At 44.5% G+C, this 18,591-nt stretch overlaps 2 protein-coding genes across 6 annotated transcripts in view; both read right to left on the reverse strand.

Moving 5' to 3' along the window:
• SYNRG (synergin gamma) overlaps positions 1 to 4,959 on the reverse strand; it is a 43,477-nt gene extending 38,518 nt beyond the window's left edge. For all 5 annotated transcript variants that reach the window (XM_040578035.1, XM_040578031.1, XM_040578027.1 and 2 more), the window contains exons 1-2: positions 4,854 to 4,959; positions 113 to 153 (exon numbers count right to left, since the gene is read on the reverse strand). In XM_040578035.1, the coding sequence (XP_040433969.1) occupies positions 113 to 153; positions 4,854 to 4,927 (115 nt within the window). In that variant the 5' untranslated portion in view covers positions 4,928 to 4,959. The remainder of the gene's footprint in view (positions 1 to 112; positions 154 to 4,853) is intronic.
• Positions 4,960 to 5,935: 976 nt separating this feature from the next.
• DDX52 (DExD-box helicase 52) lies at positions 5,936 to 14,387 on the reverse strand. Its single transcript, XM_040578046.1, has 15 exons — positions 14,272 to 14,387; positions 13,851 to 14,088; positions 13,383 to 13,513; positions 12,993 to 13,178; positions 12,571 to 12,714; positions 11,820 to 11,931; positions 11,439 to 11,511; positions 11,085 to 11,288; positions 10,646 to 10,736; positions 9,979 to 10,101; positions 9,624 to 9,774; positions 9,185 to 9,260; positions 8,402 to 8,473; positions 7,658 to 7,750; positions 5,936 to 7,124 (listed from the first exon to the last, which is right to left on the reverse strand). Exons 1-15 carry the CDS (start codon positions 14,356 to 14,358, stop codon positions 7,046 to 7,048), a joined length of 1,860 nt encoding a protein of 619 aa, XP_040433980.1. The 5' UTR covers positions 14,359 to 14,387; the 3' UTR covers positions 5,936 to 7,045.
• Positions 14,388 to 18,591: the final 4,204 nt, after the last annotated feature.

Below are 18,591 nucleotides of genomic sequence, written 5' to 3' on the forward strand. Positions count from 1 at the left end.
CATTGAGTTAAAGTAATGATCACACTTCTGAGCAACAGCGCAGAACTATTTTGTTTAATATATCTAAATAAAGTAAAGAACTGTGGGCTCAAAATGCAAGGTTGATACATACCTTGAGGGGGGCCTAAACCACCTGCAACAGGAAACATGAAGCTGTGGGAGGAAAACCAGGGTACATGAAAGTCTACCATTTTAGTGCAAATAAAAATAATTGAAAAAGCTACCTGGACTTTCACGTCAGCACCCCCCCGCCAAAGCCTCCTACCTTTTGCTCAGCATTTTTATGTGCTGCTGCAGGTCTCACAGAACCCAGCCCCACCAAAGAGAAAAGGCTACTCCTCCCAAGGATCCCCCAAAGCACCAGAGAGTGCCAACAACAGCATGGGCTGCAAGGCAAGGAAGAAATAGATTCTTATCCTCCACAGCAGCACTAAAATGGCTTTGACTCATCGACATCATCCACAAGAGTTTCAGCACCTACGCAGGTTGGTAACAGGTCAGTTTGTTAGTGTAGGCTAGGCTGTCAAGCACTGCGGAATGAATAAGCATCTTCTGCTGGAAGTATCTGATTCCACAAGACCATTAACTGCACCAGACAATAGTTCTCAGCTGCTTAGTAACAGTTTTCCACAGAGAAATAAACTATCCATGAAACCCCATCACTCCTGCATTTTTGCACCCTTTGAAACACTACGTATCAGAACACAATGGAGTTTCTATTTTCTCAATTACATCTAATTACAAGAAAAATAGTGCCTTGGAAAAATATTCATTCAAGTATCAAGGGCCAAGTGCACCTGGAGGAAGAACTTAAAATTTCAGCTGAAATCCTAATGGAAATTGCTAGCCCTCACTTTCAAACGGAAGCATGTGCTGTGCTGCTGAACAGCAGAAAAGGACCTAACTAAAAAGTCTCATTTGCAAGCAACTCTCAGAAACCCATGTCAGCAGTAATTTACCAAACAAGAACCTCACTCAGTGTCCCAGGCAGCTATTACATCAAAATACCATGAAAGAGAAACATACTTATAGATATTCAATATTCCTCAGCACGAGGGTGGATGTAAAAGAAACTGCCTAACAGTAAAGGAGAAAATGCTACCATAAATGACTACAAACAGTTTTTCAAAACCTGCAGGAAGTTCTGAAAGCCAACCTGGTTTATAAATATAAGAGATGTATAATACGAGTACTAAGATAAAATAAGGAATTTAAATTATGCATCTATCCAGGAGCAAATTACACCTACCCACTATACAGACAGCAGGTTACACTGTCACCAAGACAACCCATATTACTCTTCATTTCATCCTCTAACTCAAAATCTTCTGAAGTTTCTTCTTTTACCCTGACCATTATGTGCTAACTTCTCCTTCCACAGCTAACACACACCTACACTTTCCAGTGGGTCCAGGTCTCATCATCCTCAATCACAACAAATTTTGGTTTCTCTCTCTGAAGCACTGTGCAGATGCATGCTACCTCACCTCAGAACAAGTGCTGGGCTGCTCTGGATCGGGTTCAGTTCACACAGCTCATGCTGTGGCCAAGGTCCTTCAATTGACTGGTGTTCAGTTTGGTCATTTTTAATCCACTTCTCAGCATACAAATATTAACATCGTGAAGACAAACAGCTGATCAAAAATCAGAGTGACCCATTGACTGAACTCCGATGCCGGTCAGCAAAGCTGTTTTCTCTACTCAGGGGCTGAAGCCCAGTGAATTAATTGGGTTTTGCCTGCATTTGGTTTCACCTGTGGAAACAGTTGTCAGTACAGACTGCCTCCCTGGCAATACATCCCCTTAAAACACGTGCAAGTTCAGATGTGTAGAGCTTCTGTTGTAAGCCAGATCTGCAAGTGCAGCAATGTTAGGCATCACAAAAACACACCATTCTTAGTTTAGTTAGAATGACGAAATACTAGAAGTTATCTTTGAAAAGCTCGCAAGTATGGAAAAGTGTTTCTAGCTTCCAGTTTTGTCTTCTTGTTGGGGAATCCAGTCAACAAGAATTCTTCCAAATCAGCAAATGTAACATAGACTGAACAAGCATAGCAAGGTACCACTTCTTGTGGGAAGCAAATAAAGGCAAGACTATTAAATATTTATCCCTTTCTACAGAGCTCCTGATTTATTTATAAGTTTCTGTTGAAAAAACCCTCCACAATCAACAAAAAAACCTGCAGCTAATTACAGGGCACTGGAAGAAGAGCTAGTTAAAAGTAGCAAAGCAAGCTCCTGCAGCACAGTACTCCGTACGCACAGCTCGGATTCATCACAGACCTCACTCAAAGATTTGGCTGTGCAATTGCCAACAGCAGCCACACATGCACATACATAAACCCCAGCAACAGGAACTTTATTTCTAAACTACCTTTTGGAGATGCAAAAGAAACGCAGCTAATTAAAGCTGCTGATTTTCAACGCTGAGAAAGCAACCAAAAGCACAGTCAGTTGCGAGATTAACTGAAGCACTACAGAAAACCATTGAACTTGGTAACTGTATCATGATAGAAGCAACATCAGAAGTAACTTTCTTTTAAAGAAAACATTTCAATTCCAGTTATCTCAAAATAACACTAACAGAATTATGAAGAATAAACAGACAAAATAAGAAGTCTTTTTCTTTCTTTTTTTTTTTTTTTTTTAAGATGGGCACTACTTGAAGGCTAAAAGAACATTTATAGCTAGCTGACTGTGCTCTACAATGACCAAATGCACTTTCTAGACAATGGAAACTTTAATGATGCTTAAAATATATAGATTAGCTGACTATTATCAAACATGCTATTTTAATATAGTTTCTTCTTCCTTGTTATTTCCATAATGCTTTAAATGCACCTGCAGACATTTCTGTTGTTAGTAGCAGAAGCACTTTACCACCTAGCTTCATGCAACAAGCCCTAATATTTTGGGTAGAGCAGTAAGAAAGTGTAGTATATGTGATATGCTGCACAAATAAAATAAATATAAGGAAAACAAAGCAATTACTCTACAACAGAACCCTTAAAGTAGTAACATAAATCTGTAAATTCCTCTAAGTATTTTAAATATGGAGCTTAAAAAAACCCCAACAAGCAACCAACAGCTTCAGTCAAAATGCAAGATCGTGGGGAGAAACAACTCCTTTGCTGTACTCATACTTCACTATAAAGGCTCCAAACTACACATTTTCCCACCTACAAATGGATTTTAACTCCTTAACTCCCAGTCAGTGCAACTCTGTCACACAACATAGACTGTGACAGAATTTTTAAATGGCTGAAATCCACAAAAATTGAAGTGAAATAAAGCAGAGAACCCACACAGATACAGAGAATGGAACTTTTTCCTCTACCTCTAGACTTCATTCTCAAAGAAATCAAAATACTAACCATAGGAAACAATGACTTTTTAATCCTTTTATTTTTTCAAAACCTACAGTCCACTAACAACATTTTTACTGCTTTCCTTTTAAATTGTTGAGCAGGCAGTGTTGCTCAAAGATGTTGGACAGTTTATCCAGCCCCTTGCCAGAATTGTTTCAGATTTACAGACACAGGAAAACACAAAGATTGCCTCCCATCCTTTCCACAGCATGCACAGGCAGACGTACACGCTTCAGCTTTTCTCTTTTTTCTCTTCCCAAGTATTCCAGACCCCTTGGCTGCCTCTAATCCAGTGCAGAGATTGACCTGGCTCAGAGGGCTGCTGGGGACACCCTGGACCCGCACCTTGCAGGTGACAATCACCCCGGTGCAGACCTGCCATCCTCACGTTCCCAATAACACCGCCAAGATATCAGGCTTCAGATACCCAGGACAACTCAATGAACTTATACATCAAATGCAAAATCTACCCAGCCTCCCTCGAAGTAGGGCAACAGATAAACAGCATGCCAGAGCCTACATTTAAAAATAAATAAATTACTAAGTCTTCAAAGGTAGGAAAATACAGCTTCCCAGCCTTCCCAAAAACACGACAACATGTTCACGTGTTTCTCTATCACCATTTCTTTCTCCTGACACCATTCCTTAGTTCTCCCTCTCTGATGAAGTGCCCTTTGTGGGACAGAGGGGAAAACTCCCCCCAGCAGCAGCAGGCGGGGGTAGAGGCTCCGGCCACAAACCTGCCGGGTGGTGATAAGCAACGTTTATCGCTGCCGGCACCAGCGGCACCCAAGCAGGACGGGCAAAATCCTGGAATTCTGCCCCAATACCCGAGATTGCGGCTGCTGAGCAGTGGGTTACAACTGCCCGACACCGCGGCCACAGGCCTGGACAAGCATCAGGGCAAGGTGGGCTCCCAAAATGTGAATAAATCTCAGCAAATGGTGGAGCCACCAGAGCTGCGTTGCCCACACCCTGCCTGGGACCCCCACACCCCACCCAGGACCCCATATATTGCTCCTGGGACCCACATACTCCACCCAGGACCCCACACACTCATCCTAGGACCCCCACACTCCACCCGGGACCCCACATATTTCTCCTGGGACCACCACATCCCACCAGGACAACAGACACCACTCCCAGGATCCCCGCACTCCACCTGCGATCCCCACAGATCAACCAGGACCTCACATACCCCTCCTGCCCCGCCCCCCCCAAGCCCTCCTGGGCCCTGACCCCTCTGTCCCCACATCCCACTTACACCCTGAGCCCCCACCCCACGAGTCTCCCCCTTACCTCTGCCTCCTCATCGCCCACCAGCTACCCCCATCTCTGCCCACCTCCGTATCCCCCTCAGTCCCCTCACACCCCCAACCTCTACCGTACCCGCCCTCCTCTCCGCAGCCCCCCCCACCTCCGCCGCCTCGCCCCTCACCTGCGGCCCCACCGCCCCCCGGCCCCGCTTCCCCCGCCACCACCGACCTGGCAGCCCCCGCTCCGCCGCCGCCCGCCGCCCCGCCGGGGCCCCCCGCGCCGGGTCCCGGCCGCATCGCCATCTTCCCGCTCCGGCCCCGGCTGTCAGCTGAGCGGCGGCGGCTTCCGGGGCCGGGCCCAGCCACGGCCCGCCCACGGCCCGGCCCCACGGCCCCGCTGAGCCGGCCCGGCCCCACGGCCCCTCAGTCCCACGGCGCCGGCTCTGCCCCACGGCCTCTCAGTCCCGCTGCCTCACGGCCCGGCCCGGCGGCCCTTCAATCCCGCCACCCCACGGCCCCTCAGCGAGGGGGCCAAGGCGGGAAAATGCAGGCGGGCAGCGGGGGCCTGAGAGGTGGAGAGGGGCCCTGCCATCTCCTCAAGGAAGGCTTTTAAAATCGAGGCTGGATATCGTTAAAAGCTTCAGGCACTAAAACAAACCTCTCCCGTGAAAAAGTGCCGAAAAAAGCGCCAAGGGGACAGGGAAATACAGCAAGCCCTGCTAGGGGCACTGCAAATATTACTTTTTTACCTGGTAATTTTGCCAAAAACCTCTCAGAAGTATTATAAAATAAGCGCTGCTGCTGAGGCGTGGTGTGAGGAAGGAGGCCGGTACAGAGCCATGCAGAAGCAGCACCTCTCTCTCGACGAGGCCAGGCACAGCTTGGACAAAGTGTGGAAGTTCTGGAGTTGTCCCTTACCCACAGAAAAGGGGCACTGGGGTGGGACAGCATCACAGCCCTTCACGGGGGAGTAAATCCCGAGAAAAGCCACTGCTTCAACAGCCGATTGGTGTCAGAAACATAAAAATCAAACCCAGCCTAAGAGAAAAAGCTAAATTAAATGTAAACTCTCATTTTAAAACTATATTCCTCAGAACTGTGGCACTGCCTCTCAGAATTAGAATTGCACCCTGCAATGAGACAAGGATGCTCACGATCCACAGCCGTTTTTCCCACCACAACTACTAGAATAAGCACATCTACTCTCTGTGTTAGCAGTACCTTTAAAGGTGAATATTGGCAATGCCTCCCTCAAACTGTTACACATATTCCACCTTGTATCTACCATCAATCTCACAGCAGACAACTTGGTATTTATCAGAATATACAACTTCATCTTTATTAAAATATCCAGGTAAATTTGTTCATAGATGTCAAAATGAAGACATTATTTCCTATATAACCCAAATAGAAGATGCAATTCTGCCAACAGAAGAATTCCACTTCGGTCTAGCTCAGGAATAAGCAAAACAGGACGCAGAGAGTCGTCAGCAGTTTCTCACCAAACATCACCGTTGTCAGCTGGGCAGAGCAGTTACCAGTGCTCAGCTGCACACGACCGACAGACCTGGGATCCATTTCCAAACTGGATCAAGTATGGCAAAGCAAGAGGAAAATCCTGCACAGGAACGCTTGCTTAAAGAAGGATTAGACTTGCAAAGGAGAAGTTGTTCCTGCATTACCAGAATTCTAACACAACCCCAGTGAACTGAGGACACACTTAGCAGAATAGGAGGTAGAAAATGTGTGGAGCCTGACCTCTTTTGCCTAACAGACTAAGGAATAATGCTGCAGACTTATTTCAAAGCTGCATAGAGAGGCAGGTCTCTATTACAATCTGTTATGACCTTGTTTATTCTGCTTTAAGGCTTAAATATGAAACAGTAACAAAATTACTGGAGTTTACAGACAGAAAGTATTAGTTATTTCAAAATGACTTTACATAAGAAAAAAACATGAGGAGCAAGGCTTTACGTTCACATGCAATACAAGTAGGTTTGGTGGGTTTTTTTCAGTGTCCAGAGAAACCCAACAGCTGCGTTTACCAAGCCTGACACTAAGCTTTGTTTGGTTTTTGCCACTGAATCTTCTGAAAGTCTGACAAACATATTAGGGCAATCTGAACACAGAACTGACGGTACTTCCAAGGTGTAATACAGAACTGCGTGAGAGTAACACAAACAGATGCTATTTTTGAACTATTCAGAAACACAAGGCATTTACTGCAAGAGCACACTCTTCAGCTTCTGCAAGAAGCATTCGGGAACCTTCTACTGGTATTTCCTCAGTAGAGACTTTCTTATTTATAAAACATCCATCCTCACCCAGAAGGAAACACAAGGAATGTTTGTCTCCCTTCACCATCGCTGCTATCTCCATTCGGACACAGGTGTCAGCCCCAGCTCATGAGTAGTCTATCATTCAGCTTTTTGAAACAGTCTGCAATTTACTGCCATTTTTATCTTCTTTCTTTTTTTCCTTATTTTCCTTTGTAGTTTTCCTACAAGAAACACATTGGAGACCAAAACTCCTGAATCATATATGAAGCATACAGCAATTACACAGACATAGGTGTTGTTTTATACCCTATCAGTGCAGCTGAACGTAAATCCTTCAGTAGCAACACTCCAAAGCATAGGGTGAGGGTGTTATGATCCCACAAGCTCTAGCCATTACAACTTAAGATCTGCTTCTCTTATTAATACTCCATGTGTTAAAATCAAAGCCAGCCCTTTGCTAGAAGAGCTGCAGATAGGTTCTGTCAAATGGAGAGCTTGTCTGAAGTCTGGCTTTAAGGCCAGTAGTTTAAACTGAGCTTGCTATCACCTGATACATGGCACCATGTAAGGCAAACTGATGGCATTAAATCCAATGTCCACCAGACAGATATTAACATTAAAATTTCACTATCACTAAAATCATTAAGACTGGGTGGTCCATCCAAGTAAGTTATCAGTTCTTTTGGAGGCAGCCTGATGGGCCTTTTCTGGACAAACAGCATCTCTTACCTCCTCCTGAGAAAAACCTACTTACGTTTTTCTTTTGGCTTTTTTTAAGAAACACTGTGGGGTGGTACAAATGGATTCTCTTGCCAATGGTTTCTTAATGAACTTCTTCTTTTGTTTGCTGAGAATGACATTTAGTGAAGAATTAAATTATTTCAAAGGGCAAAAATTAATATCCAAAGCAAATAAAACAGGTAATGAAAATCTTTACTGGATGTTAGGGATTTATGGGTCTGAGTATGTTTTCAGTGTTGTTTATGTCAAGGTTAGTTCGGCCACATTGTCTCCCAAGATATTAAAACAAATTTAATACATAAGTCTAATCATATATATATATAAAAAGGATTTCTAGTTTTAGAAACTGTTAGAAAGTTATGAAAAAGCATGAAAATAAGCACTAATTAAAAACCTATTTATCTATATGTATACACCCCACACCAATTTTTCTAAAGGCAACACAAAAGAATAAAGGACTTCCCTTCATTTATCAAAAGCCCAACTCATGAGGATGGGCCTAGCAAGTCTAAAGCAGATTTCAGGGAACTCACAGAAAAATAGTTAACTCCAGCAAAACCATTAAGTCAAGAATTCTGTTTCCATTTTTGTCTGGGTAAAAAACTGCCACCCCCACCCTGTCTAAAATTCCTTTTGCAGCTAAACTGAAATTACATTGTAAACAACTAGATCTTTTGTAAACCTTAGACCCCTACAGAACCACTCATGCAGGCTTTTAAAATGGAAAACAAACTGGTAATCTATCAGATGAACATACCTTTGCAGTCTGGGAAGGTGTTTTATGTAATCTGGCACAGGACAGCCAGCTCGCTGAATAACATTGGCTATACTGGAAAGGAGAAGAGAGAAGAGATCAATTCTGGCAGCGAGTGCTGGGACAAGAGATATGCATCTGCAGAAAACAGCAATACTGGACTACTGGCTGTTTTGTTATTGGTTTTTGGGGTTCTGTTGTGATTTTTTTAAAGCAAGAAATAAAGACACAAAAGTGAGTTCAAAGTAAGGTGAGGAAGAAACAAAAAGTCATAAAAGGCTTAAATGAAACTAAGAATTCCGTGTGGATAAACAAATTGAAACTCTAGGTGAGTACAGTCTTCAAGGAGATGAAGAAAAAGCAGTAAGGCAAAACAGAGTCCTACCAAGTTATTCCGGACACAAAGAAGTTAAAGAACTGGATTAGAAACCCTAGAGCACAGCATGAGGCAGTCATGCCTTCTACACGACTAATGACTTGGGAAAACCAGAACAAGAGCAAAGTAAAGACTGTTTAAGCTGCCCTTTAGCAAGGTTCAAGTCAGAATAACAGAGTTTCACTGAAAGGTGCTACCAAGTAAATCATCGCATTGTGATTACTGACACCTGAAAAGAAGTGAAAGGATGCTAGTTTCTCTCTGGCTGCACCAGTGAAAAGTTTCAAAAAGAAACCTTAAAATTCAATACTGTGCCTACAAGGTGTGTGGTACCAGTCACACCCACGCAGTTCAGCAGTACACTGTACAAAACAAAAAAATATTTTTGCTATATCATGCTTCCAATTTACCTCCGTAATAAAGGTTTATCATCTTCTGTAAAGAATGTGACTGCTTTTCCCGTGTGCCCTGCTCTTCCAGTACGACCTGTCAAACACAAATTTTGGAGGGAAGAGATTTTACTTTATCTCCCTTTATTTTTTCCTTTTCACAGCCCCAGCCTTCTGATGTGTGTTCAAATTAAGTATACTAAGCCGCCGATTCTTAAAGAGTGTTGCTATTGAATGAAAGCACAGGTATGTCTCTGAAGCATCTAAATATTAAAGGTTCATAGACTGCAGTTTTACTGAAAATTGAGCCCAGATATAAACTGGATGAAGCAATGTAGAAGCTGGTGCTGCAGCAACAGAGTAGGCTTTGTTTCAGGATTTTTTTGTTCATGCACAACAGCATCTACATCAAAGATCTAGGAAGTAAGAAAAAGGACATAATTTGTGAACACTCACTCACCTATCCTGTGAATGTATTCCACCGCACTTGTTGGCAAATCATAATTAATGACCATATTCACTCCTTTGAAGTCAATCCCTCTAGCTAGTAAGGCTGAGCAGATAAGCACCCAGATCTTCCCAGCTCTGAAACTCTGTACTATATTATCTCTCTAGGAAAAGGAAAGAAACATACTTGGAAACAGCCTAATTAACAATCTGAGAAAGGAGGCGAACTTGTTTCCTGAAAATTGTCACGATGTTAATAAAGCTAAACCTCTTAACAAAAACCTGAATTAATTTGCTGTCAGTTACCTGAAGTTACATTCCAACATTCTTGCTTTTACCTTTCTTGAAAGGAAATTACACCCTCCTACCTGCTGCTGTGTTTTGTCCGCATGGATGACATCCACATTGATGCCTTCGTAAATAAGTTCATGAAAAAGTTCTTTAGCCCTCTCAATAGACTGTACAAAAACAAGGACTGGAGGAGCAAAACCCTGCAAAAGAATAAGCTTCTGTAAGGTTCAGGCCCTCTTCCTACCATTATTGGTTGCAGTCACTGAGCTACCAAAGAGACTTAACCAGCTCCAGTATTTTACATCTCAGAGGATGTTTTCTTGTTGGTTTTTTGACTTTTTTTTTTTTTTTAACTAGCCAAATCTTTCGGAGTCAGAACTAAGCAAGTTCATCTTCATTGCCTTTGATGGAATGGTTCCTGACTTAAGCATCAGGCTGCATTTTAATGCACTGATTTCCATCTCCCACCACCAACAATGTGAAGAACCTATTCACACTGCCAAATAAAATTAAACAGACTGCTAACACAAACTGCTCCTAAGCAAAGCTCAAATATATAACCAAGAATGTGGAACACTCCATTTTCACAGGTAGGGTAGTTACTCTTCCTCTTGCATAGCAGATTTGGACAATGGTTTAATCTGTGTCACAGAGAAGTCTCTGACCTAGGAAACTGCGAGTCCCTGACAGAACACACAGCTCAGTTCAGCAGTAAGCAAAACGTACTCAGTCTCTCCAAAATACCTTTTTAACAAGGTCTCGCATTGCTGTTAGTTTTCCTGTCTCAGATCCAACAAACACCAGCTCTTGTTCTACTGTTTCCGCTGCAGAGTTTCTGAAACCAGAAATCCAAGAGAAGCATGCTACCATTTGTGGTTTTTTATAAAAAGCATAAAATATTACCTGGCGAATGAGAAATACTCCACAAACTTACTTCACAAGTACACACTCCTAATATTAATGATTATTTGATGATAAAGTAACAGGCAAAAAACCCCAACACTTTCCCCAATATGTGAGAAAGATCTATATGCCTACACACATTTTTTCCAGAGACAAACAACCTGCAATACTAACACCAACAACAGACATTACACCAAGCAGACTGATGATTTAAGGAAAACAACTAATTTGCCCATGAAAGGAAAAATACAAGTGAGTCACAATACAACTGCACACCTACCTTGCTCCAACGGACACCAGAACAACACTGTCAAGGCTGAGTTTACACCATTCCTCTACATCATGTGCAAAGGTTGCGCTGAACAAGGCTCTTCTCACCAGGTGGGACGTGCATGCCAGGAAGATGGAGGCTAGCTGGTCTCGGAACCCGGACTTTCCATCTTCAAACAGTTTGTCTGACTCATCCACCACCAGCCACTCCACACTAGGAACAGAGAGGTTTTCTTTTCAGTAAGAGACACTTGCGGAAAACGCAGAAGTTTAACAGACCATTCACAGATGCAAGGCCTAAGCACACATCCGCTTTTCAGTGGCAAAGCTAGTAGCAAAGCCAGATTTGATAGGCTTTCAGTACCTGGTCAAGTCTATTGCTGGAGGATCTTGTTTCAGCAAATAAATGAGTCTGTTTGGAGTAGTGACTAGTATGTCTATAGAAAGGGAAAAAGAAAAAAAGAAAAAGCAAAACATCGAAAAAGACCAAAAAAAATAAACTGGACTCACGGAGACCTGAGAAACACAAGTTCCAATCCAATTAGCCAGAAGTACAATTTAACAAGGTCCACTCTCAGGCTCACTTCCTATTTCTTCCATGCCAGCTACTGTTTTTAGTGTTGAGCAATAGATTGCACATCTTGAGTGGTATTAACCAACCTCTTTAAAACCACACAGGCCAGAAAAGAAAGGTCAGTGACATTTTTTAAATTTTTAGAAGCACTTCAGCAGTTTAAACAATTACCAAATTTTTTAGAAGACTTGGGCCCAAATTTCTTTGCTGCTTCAGCTGCCTTGTGGATCATATGTATCCTGAAGCCTGTCCCCTCAGCCAACTTCACCAGCTCCCGATGTGTCTGAAAAGGTAGCAACAGAGATTAAATTCTCAAACTGAGCCGATTAGCTTTTCTAACCAGAAAAAACTGCAGATAACCCTGAAGATACAGCTTCAAACACCACCCCAATTTCAGTGTTAAGAGAAAGCTGTCTAGTTTTCTTAGCATAATAAAATCCATCTTTCTAACGTATTATTCACCAGAAAGTCCTCACAGGTCTGACTACCATATTTTGACTCTAATGATGTAGCTCCCATAAGCCTCCTCTCCCATTTGACTAAAAACAGAACTCTGCCCAGAGTTGTATTTTTTTTATTTTAGTTTAGTAACAAAGCTTCAATATTAAGTTACTCATTGAAATTCTGTGTTTGGGACAAACAGATAAATCTCCTGTAGCAATCTCCAATATGAAAGCAGGTATTAAGAGTGCCCAAGCACTGGGCAGTTTTAAAATATGGTCAAAGAATCCTGAGTCTCTAACCTAATCATTTAGATTAGACTGAGATAGTAGATACATAGCTATTTCATAGAAGACTTAAAAGAAATGTTTAAATTAGTTTTTTCTGATATCCGATGGTCATAAAAGAAAAAAAATCACTGATTCAGAGTGAAAACTTTGAAGTACATCAACATGACAGACCGCTTCCCTTCAACACACACCTGGCTAGCAAGTTCTCGGGTAGGCGATATGATCAGAGCTCTGAATCCTTTGTTCCGAGGTTGTTTCAGATGTGTTAAAAGAGGAATACAGAATGCCAGTGTTTTTCCAGACCCAGTAGGAGCTGAAGCTAGAAGTTCCCGACCCTGTAAGAAAAACAAGGGCATTATTTTACTATGAAAAACACCCAAAACAAACAACAAAAAAAAAATCACATTTACGTAAATATTAATGCTACAAACTAACCCAAAATACATTAGTAGAAGCAGAGATCAAGAGTATTGTAATGGGTCAGTTCTGAACTGTGATGCAGTTGATGTACCTCTAAAGCTGTGCAACTAACCACTGCCATGACCCTGAAGGAAGACTGCTCTCCAAATTTTGCCACACTCCCTATAATAAAACGCAGTACCAGAAAACTTACATGAAGCATGACGGGAATAGCCTGCATCTGGATTGGTGTTGGGACACGGTAGCCAGCAGCTTGGATATTCTCCATGATTTTAGGGTGGACTTTATATTCTTTCTGAAGCTGATCAAATGTTGCAATCGGGTCAGGAAGATCTGTTCCCTGAACATTAATCTTGTGTTGATTTCTGAAGCGGTTTATCTAAAAGGCAAAAGACAAACGACAAACTCTTTCTTTCTTCAACAGCATAAAGCCAAACATGTATGGATTCATCTTCTGATTATTTGCCCCATATTCAGTCACTCTCCTCCTAAGAGAAATTACCACACGTGAACCTCAATTTTCAGACAAAATACCCATAGAAACCAAGTAACCTGTTGCTACATTAGAATTCCATGGTCCCACCTTTTCTCTTCTCAAGCGTTCCAGTTTCTCTGCAGTAGGTTTTCTGTCTTTTGCAACTTCGAATTTTGCTTCCAAAGAGGACATCCACTTTATTCCATTACTTTCTGACAACTCTGGTATTGATGTTGCTTCTGGAAGTTTAAAAAAAAATTGCAATTTCCGTTAGTAAAATCCAGGCAAAAAGTATTTAATAAAAAGGACATGTCAAAGCCTTTTTTTTCTCTCATTCTCGCTAAAGTTAACGAAAACTCCAGAAGGCTGGCAACCACACCTCCATGCCTTCACGCTCAATCTTGGCCCAATTATTGTATCAGCTCAGACACAGGCCAGCCAAAGAACTCTTTAGCCTCTTTTTTTTTCTGGTAAAATTACCTACAAAACCCGCAGATTTAAAGAACTGAAACAAAAAAGCATTAACTTTATAAGCTATTCTGCCAGGGACGCATGTACATATACATACACGCATACCTCGTGTCTTTTTCTTTTTTCTTTTCCCTCCACCGCTTTCCACAGCTCTTTTTCTCTTTCCTGCCATCTCTCCATAGTTTTTCCCGGCTTCATCCTGCGGCTGTTCTCCACTCTTTACCTCCTCTTCAGCCCCTGTGAGCCCCCAGCTCTCCACGACAGACCCCAGAGAGGCTCCCTCCTTGCGCCCGAAGAAGTCGAGGCTCTCCAAAGAGACGCTGCAGCCGCTCCCCTTTATCACCTGGGGCAGAGAGCAGGGAAAACGGTGAGCCGCCCCGGCCAGGCCCAGCGCCCCCCCGGGCCGCTGCCACAGGGATGCAGGCAGGCCCGGGGCCCCGCCGCGAGGAAGGAGCGGGCCCGGGAGCCAGCATCGCGCCGGGAGGGGACCCGGGCCCGTCCCAGCCTCCCCCCGGCGGCGCCGCACCCCGAATCTCCGCGCATCGAGCCCGAAGCGCCGCACGTCAAAGCGGGCACCGGCACCCAACCGCCGAAACAGCTCCTGCGCCTCCATGCCGCCGCACGCCCGGCGTTCCCCGCGGCGCCCCGGAAGTAGCGAGTACTTCCGGGAGCGCGGAGGCGGGGCCGAGCAGGTGCCTGGCTGGGTACCATAGCGACCGGGCCGCGGGGTGTCATGGCGCCGTACTGCCATGGCAACGCGCCGTTAGGCTCCGCTCCGCTCCAGGCCGCACCAAGGCCCGGGGCACCGGGAGAGGCCACCTCGAGGGCGGCGGGCGCTGATCCCTTCCCCGCTGCGGGCCGGCCCCAGCCCCGGGGGTCCCGGGCCAGTTGCTGCATCTCAGTTCTGCGGTACCGCGGGCTGGAAGGGGCCGGACCGGAGGGACCACAGCAGGGCAGTGGTTGGTGATGCCCAGTTTCCTTTTTTTAAACAAAAGTGAATCATCTGCATGAGGTCTAAGCAAATCAGAAATATCAAATCCGGCATATAAGTCATAAAACTGTTCTACATCTTTATAGGCCGATTGCAGTGTTTTGTCCCTTTGTGTATTCCTGATGGCAAGTTAATTGTCCTGACTGCTTTAGCTACTTTTAAGGAACGGCTCAGCTGAATAAGAGGACAGCTGAATAAGAGGACAAAAGCTTTTGTGGGAAGTTTTTGTTCGGACATGTCTGGGCTTTAGTGATTTACAGTATCATTAGCTAGTCTCAAAGGACTGACCTCTCTTCTATCCATCACGGTGTCGGGCAAGTCAAGATTATCAGCTCCGCTGGGCACAACCACTGTGCCTCTTGGAGATGTAAACTTAGGTCCTAGATATTTCTGAGGAAGCAAAACAGTGGCTTACTGGCACTTTTCATTGCCTGGATCATCCCTTGGTTTATATTCTCTCTGTGGATCAATGGGGAAGTCCCTGTGTGATGTGCAACAAGTGGCTCTGCCTTTCACTGTGAAAGTGGAGGAATGTTCTCTCTTGGTTTGATTCAAACCCATTTTGTTAAAAAATACTTAGGGCTCAATCCTGCACTCCTCCTGATTTTAAGACTCACATCAACAACATTTCAGCGTGTGTTTGAGGTGACACAGGTTAACAGTCCCAGCGACACCTGAATTAAAGTCAGGAATGTGCCCAGTTAACTTGTTTAATCCTTGATTTCCACTGATACAATCCGGCCTCACAACAGTGCTTGGAGAAAAAAACGCTAGAGGCAACGGCAGGAGCAACCCAGCAACTGGCTCAGCTGCTCAGGGCAATCTAGAAACTTTGCATAGATTACGATCAGAATTTATTTAATTCATGTATTTATTCATTATGATAAACTGTGAGACCCAATGGTACAGGTAAGTCTCCTAGTACTCTGTATCAGATCAAACAACACAGATATTTTTCCTGGTGTTCTTGAAGTAAAACAAACAGAAATCCAATTAAGCAACAACAGCATTACAAAAACTATTTTATGTAATAAAAGTCTCAAGGGCTAAATGTCTACATTGCCAAAATCCAACAGCTCTGAGAGATACAGGCAATGGCTGTTCCTCCTGTAATGTTCACTACTTTAATTACAAACTCTGAGATGAAAAATTGCATAAATGCGATCCTCCCCACAGCCCCTATCTGCCTGATTTATAGAACTTTTTCTTTGCCAGCCTTTTGACTTCCCAGTAGACAGGTGGAAGCAGCCACAGAGACCTGGGTGGGTGCAGAGCACCACGACACTGACACTTCCCTTGCTTGTGTCCCCGATGGTGTATTTACAGCAAATAAAGCCAATGCAGGAGAGAAACTCAACGCCGTGTCCTTCAGGCCGTTCCCGGGCTAAGGCTCTCACTTTTCTGCTGGAAGTGACTAATGGTTGCTGCGAGAGGACGCAGAAGAATGTGGAGGCATTTGTGTAACAAAGAACTATAAATCATCTCCAATATCCATCACTCACCAAGAGATGCTGTCAGCAGATTCAGGAGTGAGGAAATGGGAAATATTCTCTCCATCAGTTGACTGGGAAATCCTTTTGTGTAAGGAGTAAGGAGCTCTGCTTCCAAAGCGGCAGCACTGGGTGCCAGGCAGGCAGAAAGCCATGCTCTGGGAGTGAGGGATCCTCCGGCAGGAGCAGTCCCCAGCTGTACACTCCCGTCTTCCAGCCTTCCAGCACGTGTGGCCCCAGAGGCTGAGTCGCCTTTACTGAAGTTGATCCACCCTGGAGCAGTCTCGGAGGGGTCAGCACCGGGACTCAGGCTGCGAGGGGTCATGTCGTGTGTCGGGGGTGAAAGGGAGAAGTCAGTGAAATACAAAAATGGAGCAACTGAAGTTAATGCAAAGCAAAACTGCTCTTGTCACGGCACTGGGCTTATCTTTCCTTCCCCGGTGCTGCTCTATCAATTACTCAGTGCTAATTGCCAAGTCAGCGCTGACACCAGATGACCAGCGAGGCCTTTGCAGGGTGCACGTGGTGTGGGAGCACAGGCCGTTCAGCTCAGCCGAGCCACGGACACAGTGATTAATGCCCCAACAGCCTGATGTAACCTGGGCAATTATTAGCAGGGCTTGCCAGGATGGATCTTGATTCCACAAAAGTCAGCTCAAAACTACACCTGACCTCCAAAACTGATCCCTTAACTGGATTGACTAGAGCTGATTTTACTCTTTTTCTGTGTTGCTCCTTCTTTGCTGAGCAAGGCAACCTAAAGCCTCCCAGAGAAGGACCCCTCCCAGGTGCATGCTGCAGAAACCCTACAAGGCAAAGGATGACTTGCTTTGGTCCCTATAATTGATCCAAACCAGTAAAATAAAGCACAGTGCCTCCTACCAGGGAGTCCTCACTCTGACTGCACCACAGCAAACAAGAGACAGCCACCTGCACCAGCTAAGGGGGCATCAACACCCCCCCAGCCACAGCCATGCCCAGGTGGGGTGAACAGCTTTTAATGGACCAACCCTGGTCTTTATATTAACCCCCCCTGCACGTGCTTCTATGTACCGGGGAACACCGTGTTTCTGACATGCCAGGGCTGGCATAAAATTATAGCTGAGGAGGATAAACGCCAGTCTGTTTTGCCTGGAGTTGCTGGCAGGATGCCCACGGACTGGACTGGGACACAGGGGAGAGCCCAGGCTGCATGGTTTCCCCCTTTCATTTGTTATTCTTGCAGACAGTCCTGGGATGGCAGCTGGTACAGGTGATTAATAGCAGGGTACACTCCTGACCCCGGAGCAGTGCCCCCCATCCCACAGGTGTGCTCAGGGGGCCTCTCTGAGGGTGCAGGAGCAGCCTAGGTGAGATGCGTTGGTCAGATCATTGGGCCATGCCCAGCAAGTAGCACTGAAATAAACCCCCTGAAGATTGCAAAGCAAATCTGGTGGGCAAGTTTATTTCCTCACGTGCAGAGTCAGGTCAGAGGTGCTTACCTGTAGCCACGGGCTCCCCTCCCAAAGAAAGCCAGCTAAGGCCAGTATCTTTTGTGCATTTGTTTAGCAGGTGTAAGGCAGGAATTACAGGACAGCGCTTGTCAGTGGAACTTTTGCATATCTGCTCCCCACATCCCGCTACCCTACTACATTATCATCACTAATATGCACATAACAGTCAATTAGCCTAGCTGAGTGCACTCATGACCTCTGATCCCTGCTGTGTCCCCCAATCCATTAACAGGCCCTCATCCTTTAGCTCTCAGTATGAATTGATGTAGCATCCATTCTCTTTCGGCAAAGAAACATGCTTCCTCATTCATCTGTCTATTTCCACTTTCTGTTCCTTTGTCCTCCCCTTCTGTTCCCTGTGTTGCTAACCTGGTCACAACTTCTTGACCCCACGTCCTTGTCCCTCCCAAGGGTGTCGTAATCCCAGCCGCTACCAAAAAACTTTTACTTTTTTTTCCTTTACCCACATCTTATTTAGCGAAAATGGTTTCCAGCAGTGTGGGAGCTTTGATCCCCTATTCAAGAAATCCTGGCAATGTTTTTTAAAGACTTTCTTTCTAAGGCAAATGAATTCTTCATAAAGAGGGAAATGGTGTGCTGGTTGGTCTCTGTTCATCTGAGGAAGACAAATGATCTGTTTTATTACTTGAAAAGCATAACAGTTGTGTGTGTAGATTTGTGATTTATCTGTAATTAAGAATCCATTTGAGCAGCATATTAATTACAGAGACGAGGATTAATTTTGCTGACTAGAAAAGTAAAATCAAAGTTCCTTGAGTTAGAAGATAAAGTATCTGGGGTTCGGGTTTTGTGTGGCTCTAGATTAGACATATACTGCAATCGGACAACTCTTCAGTCACAGCTGAGTTTTT

This window comes from Falco naumanni, chromosome 1 (assembly GCF_017639655.2).
Source record: "Falco naumanni isolate bFalNau1 chromosome 1, bFalNau1.pat, whole genome shotgun sequence".
NCBI classification, from domain to species: domain Eukaryota; kingdom Metazoa; phylum Chordata; class Aves; order Falconiformes; family Falconidae; genus Falco; species Falco naumanni.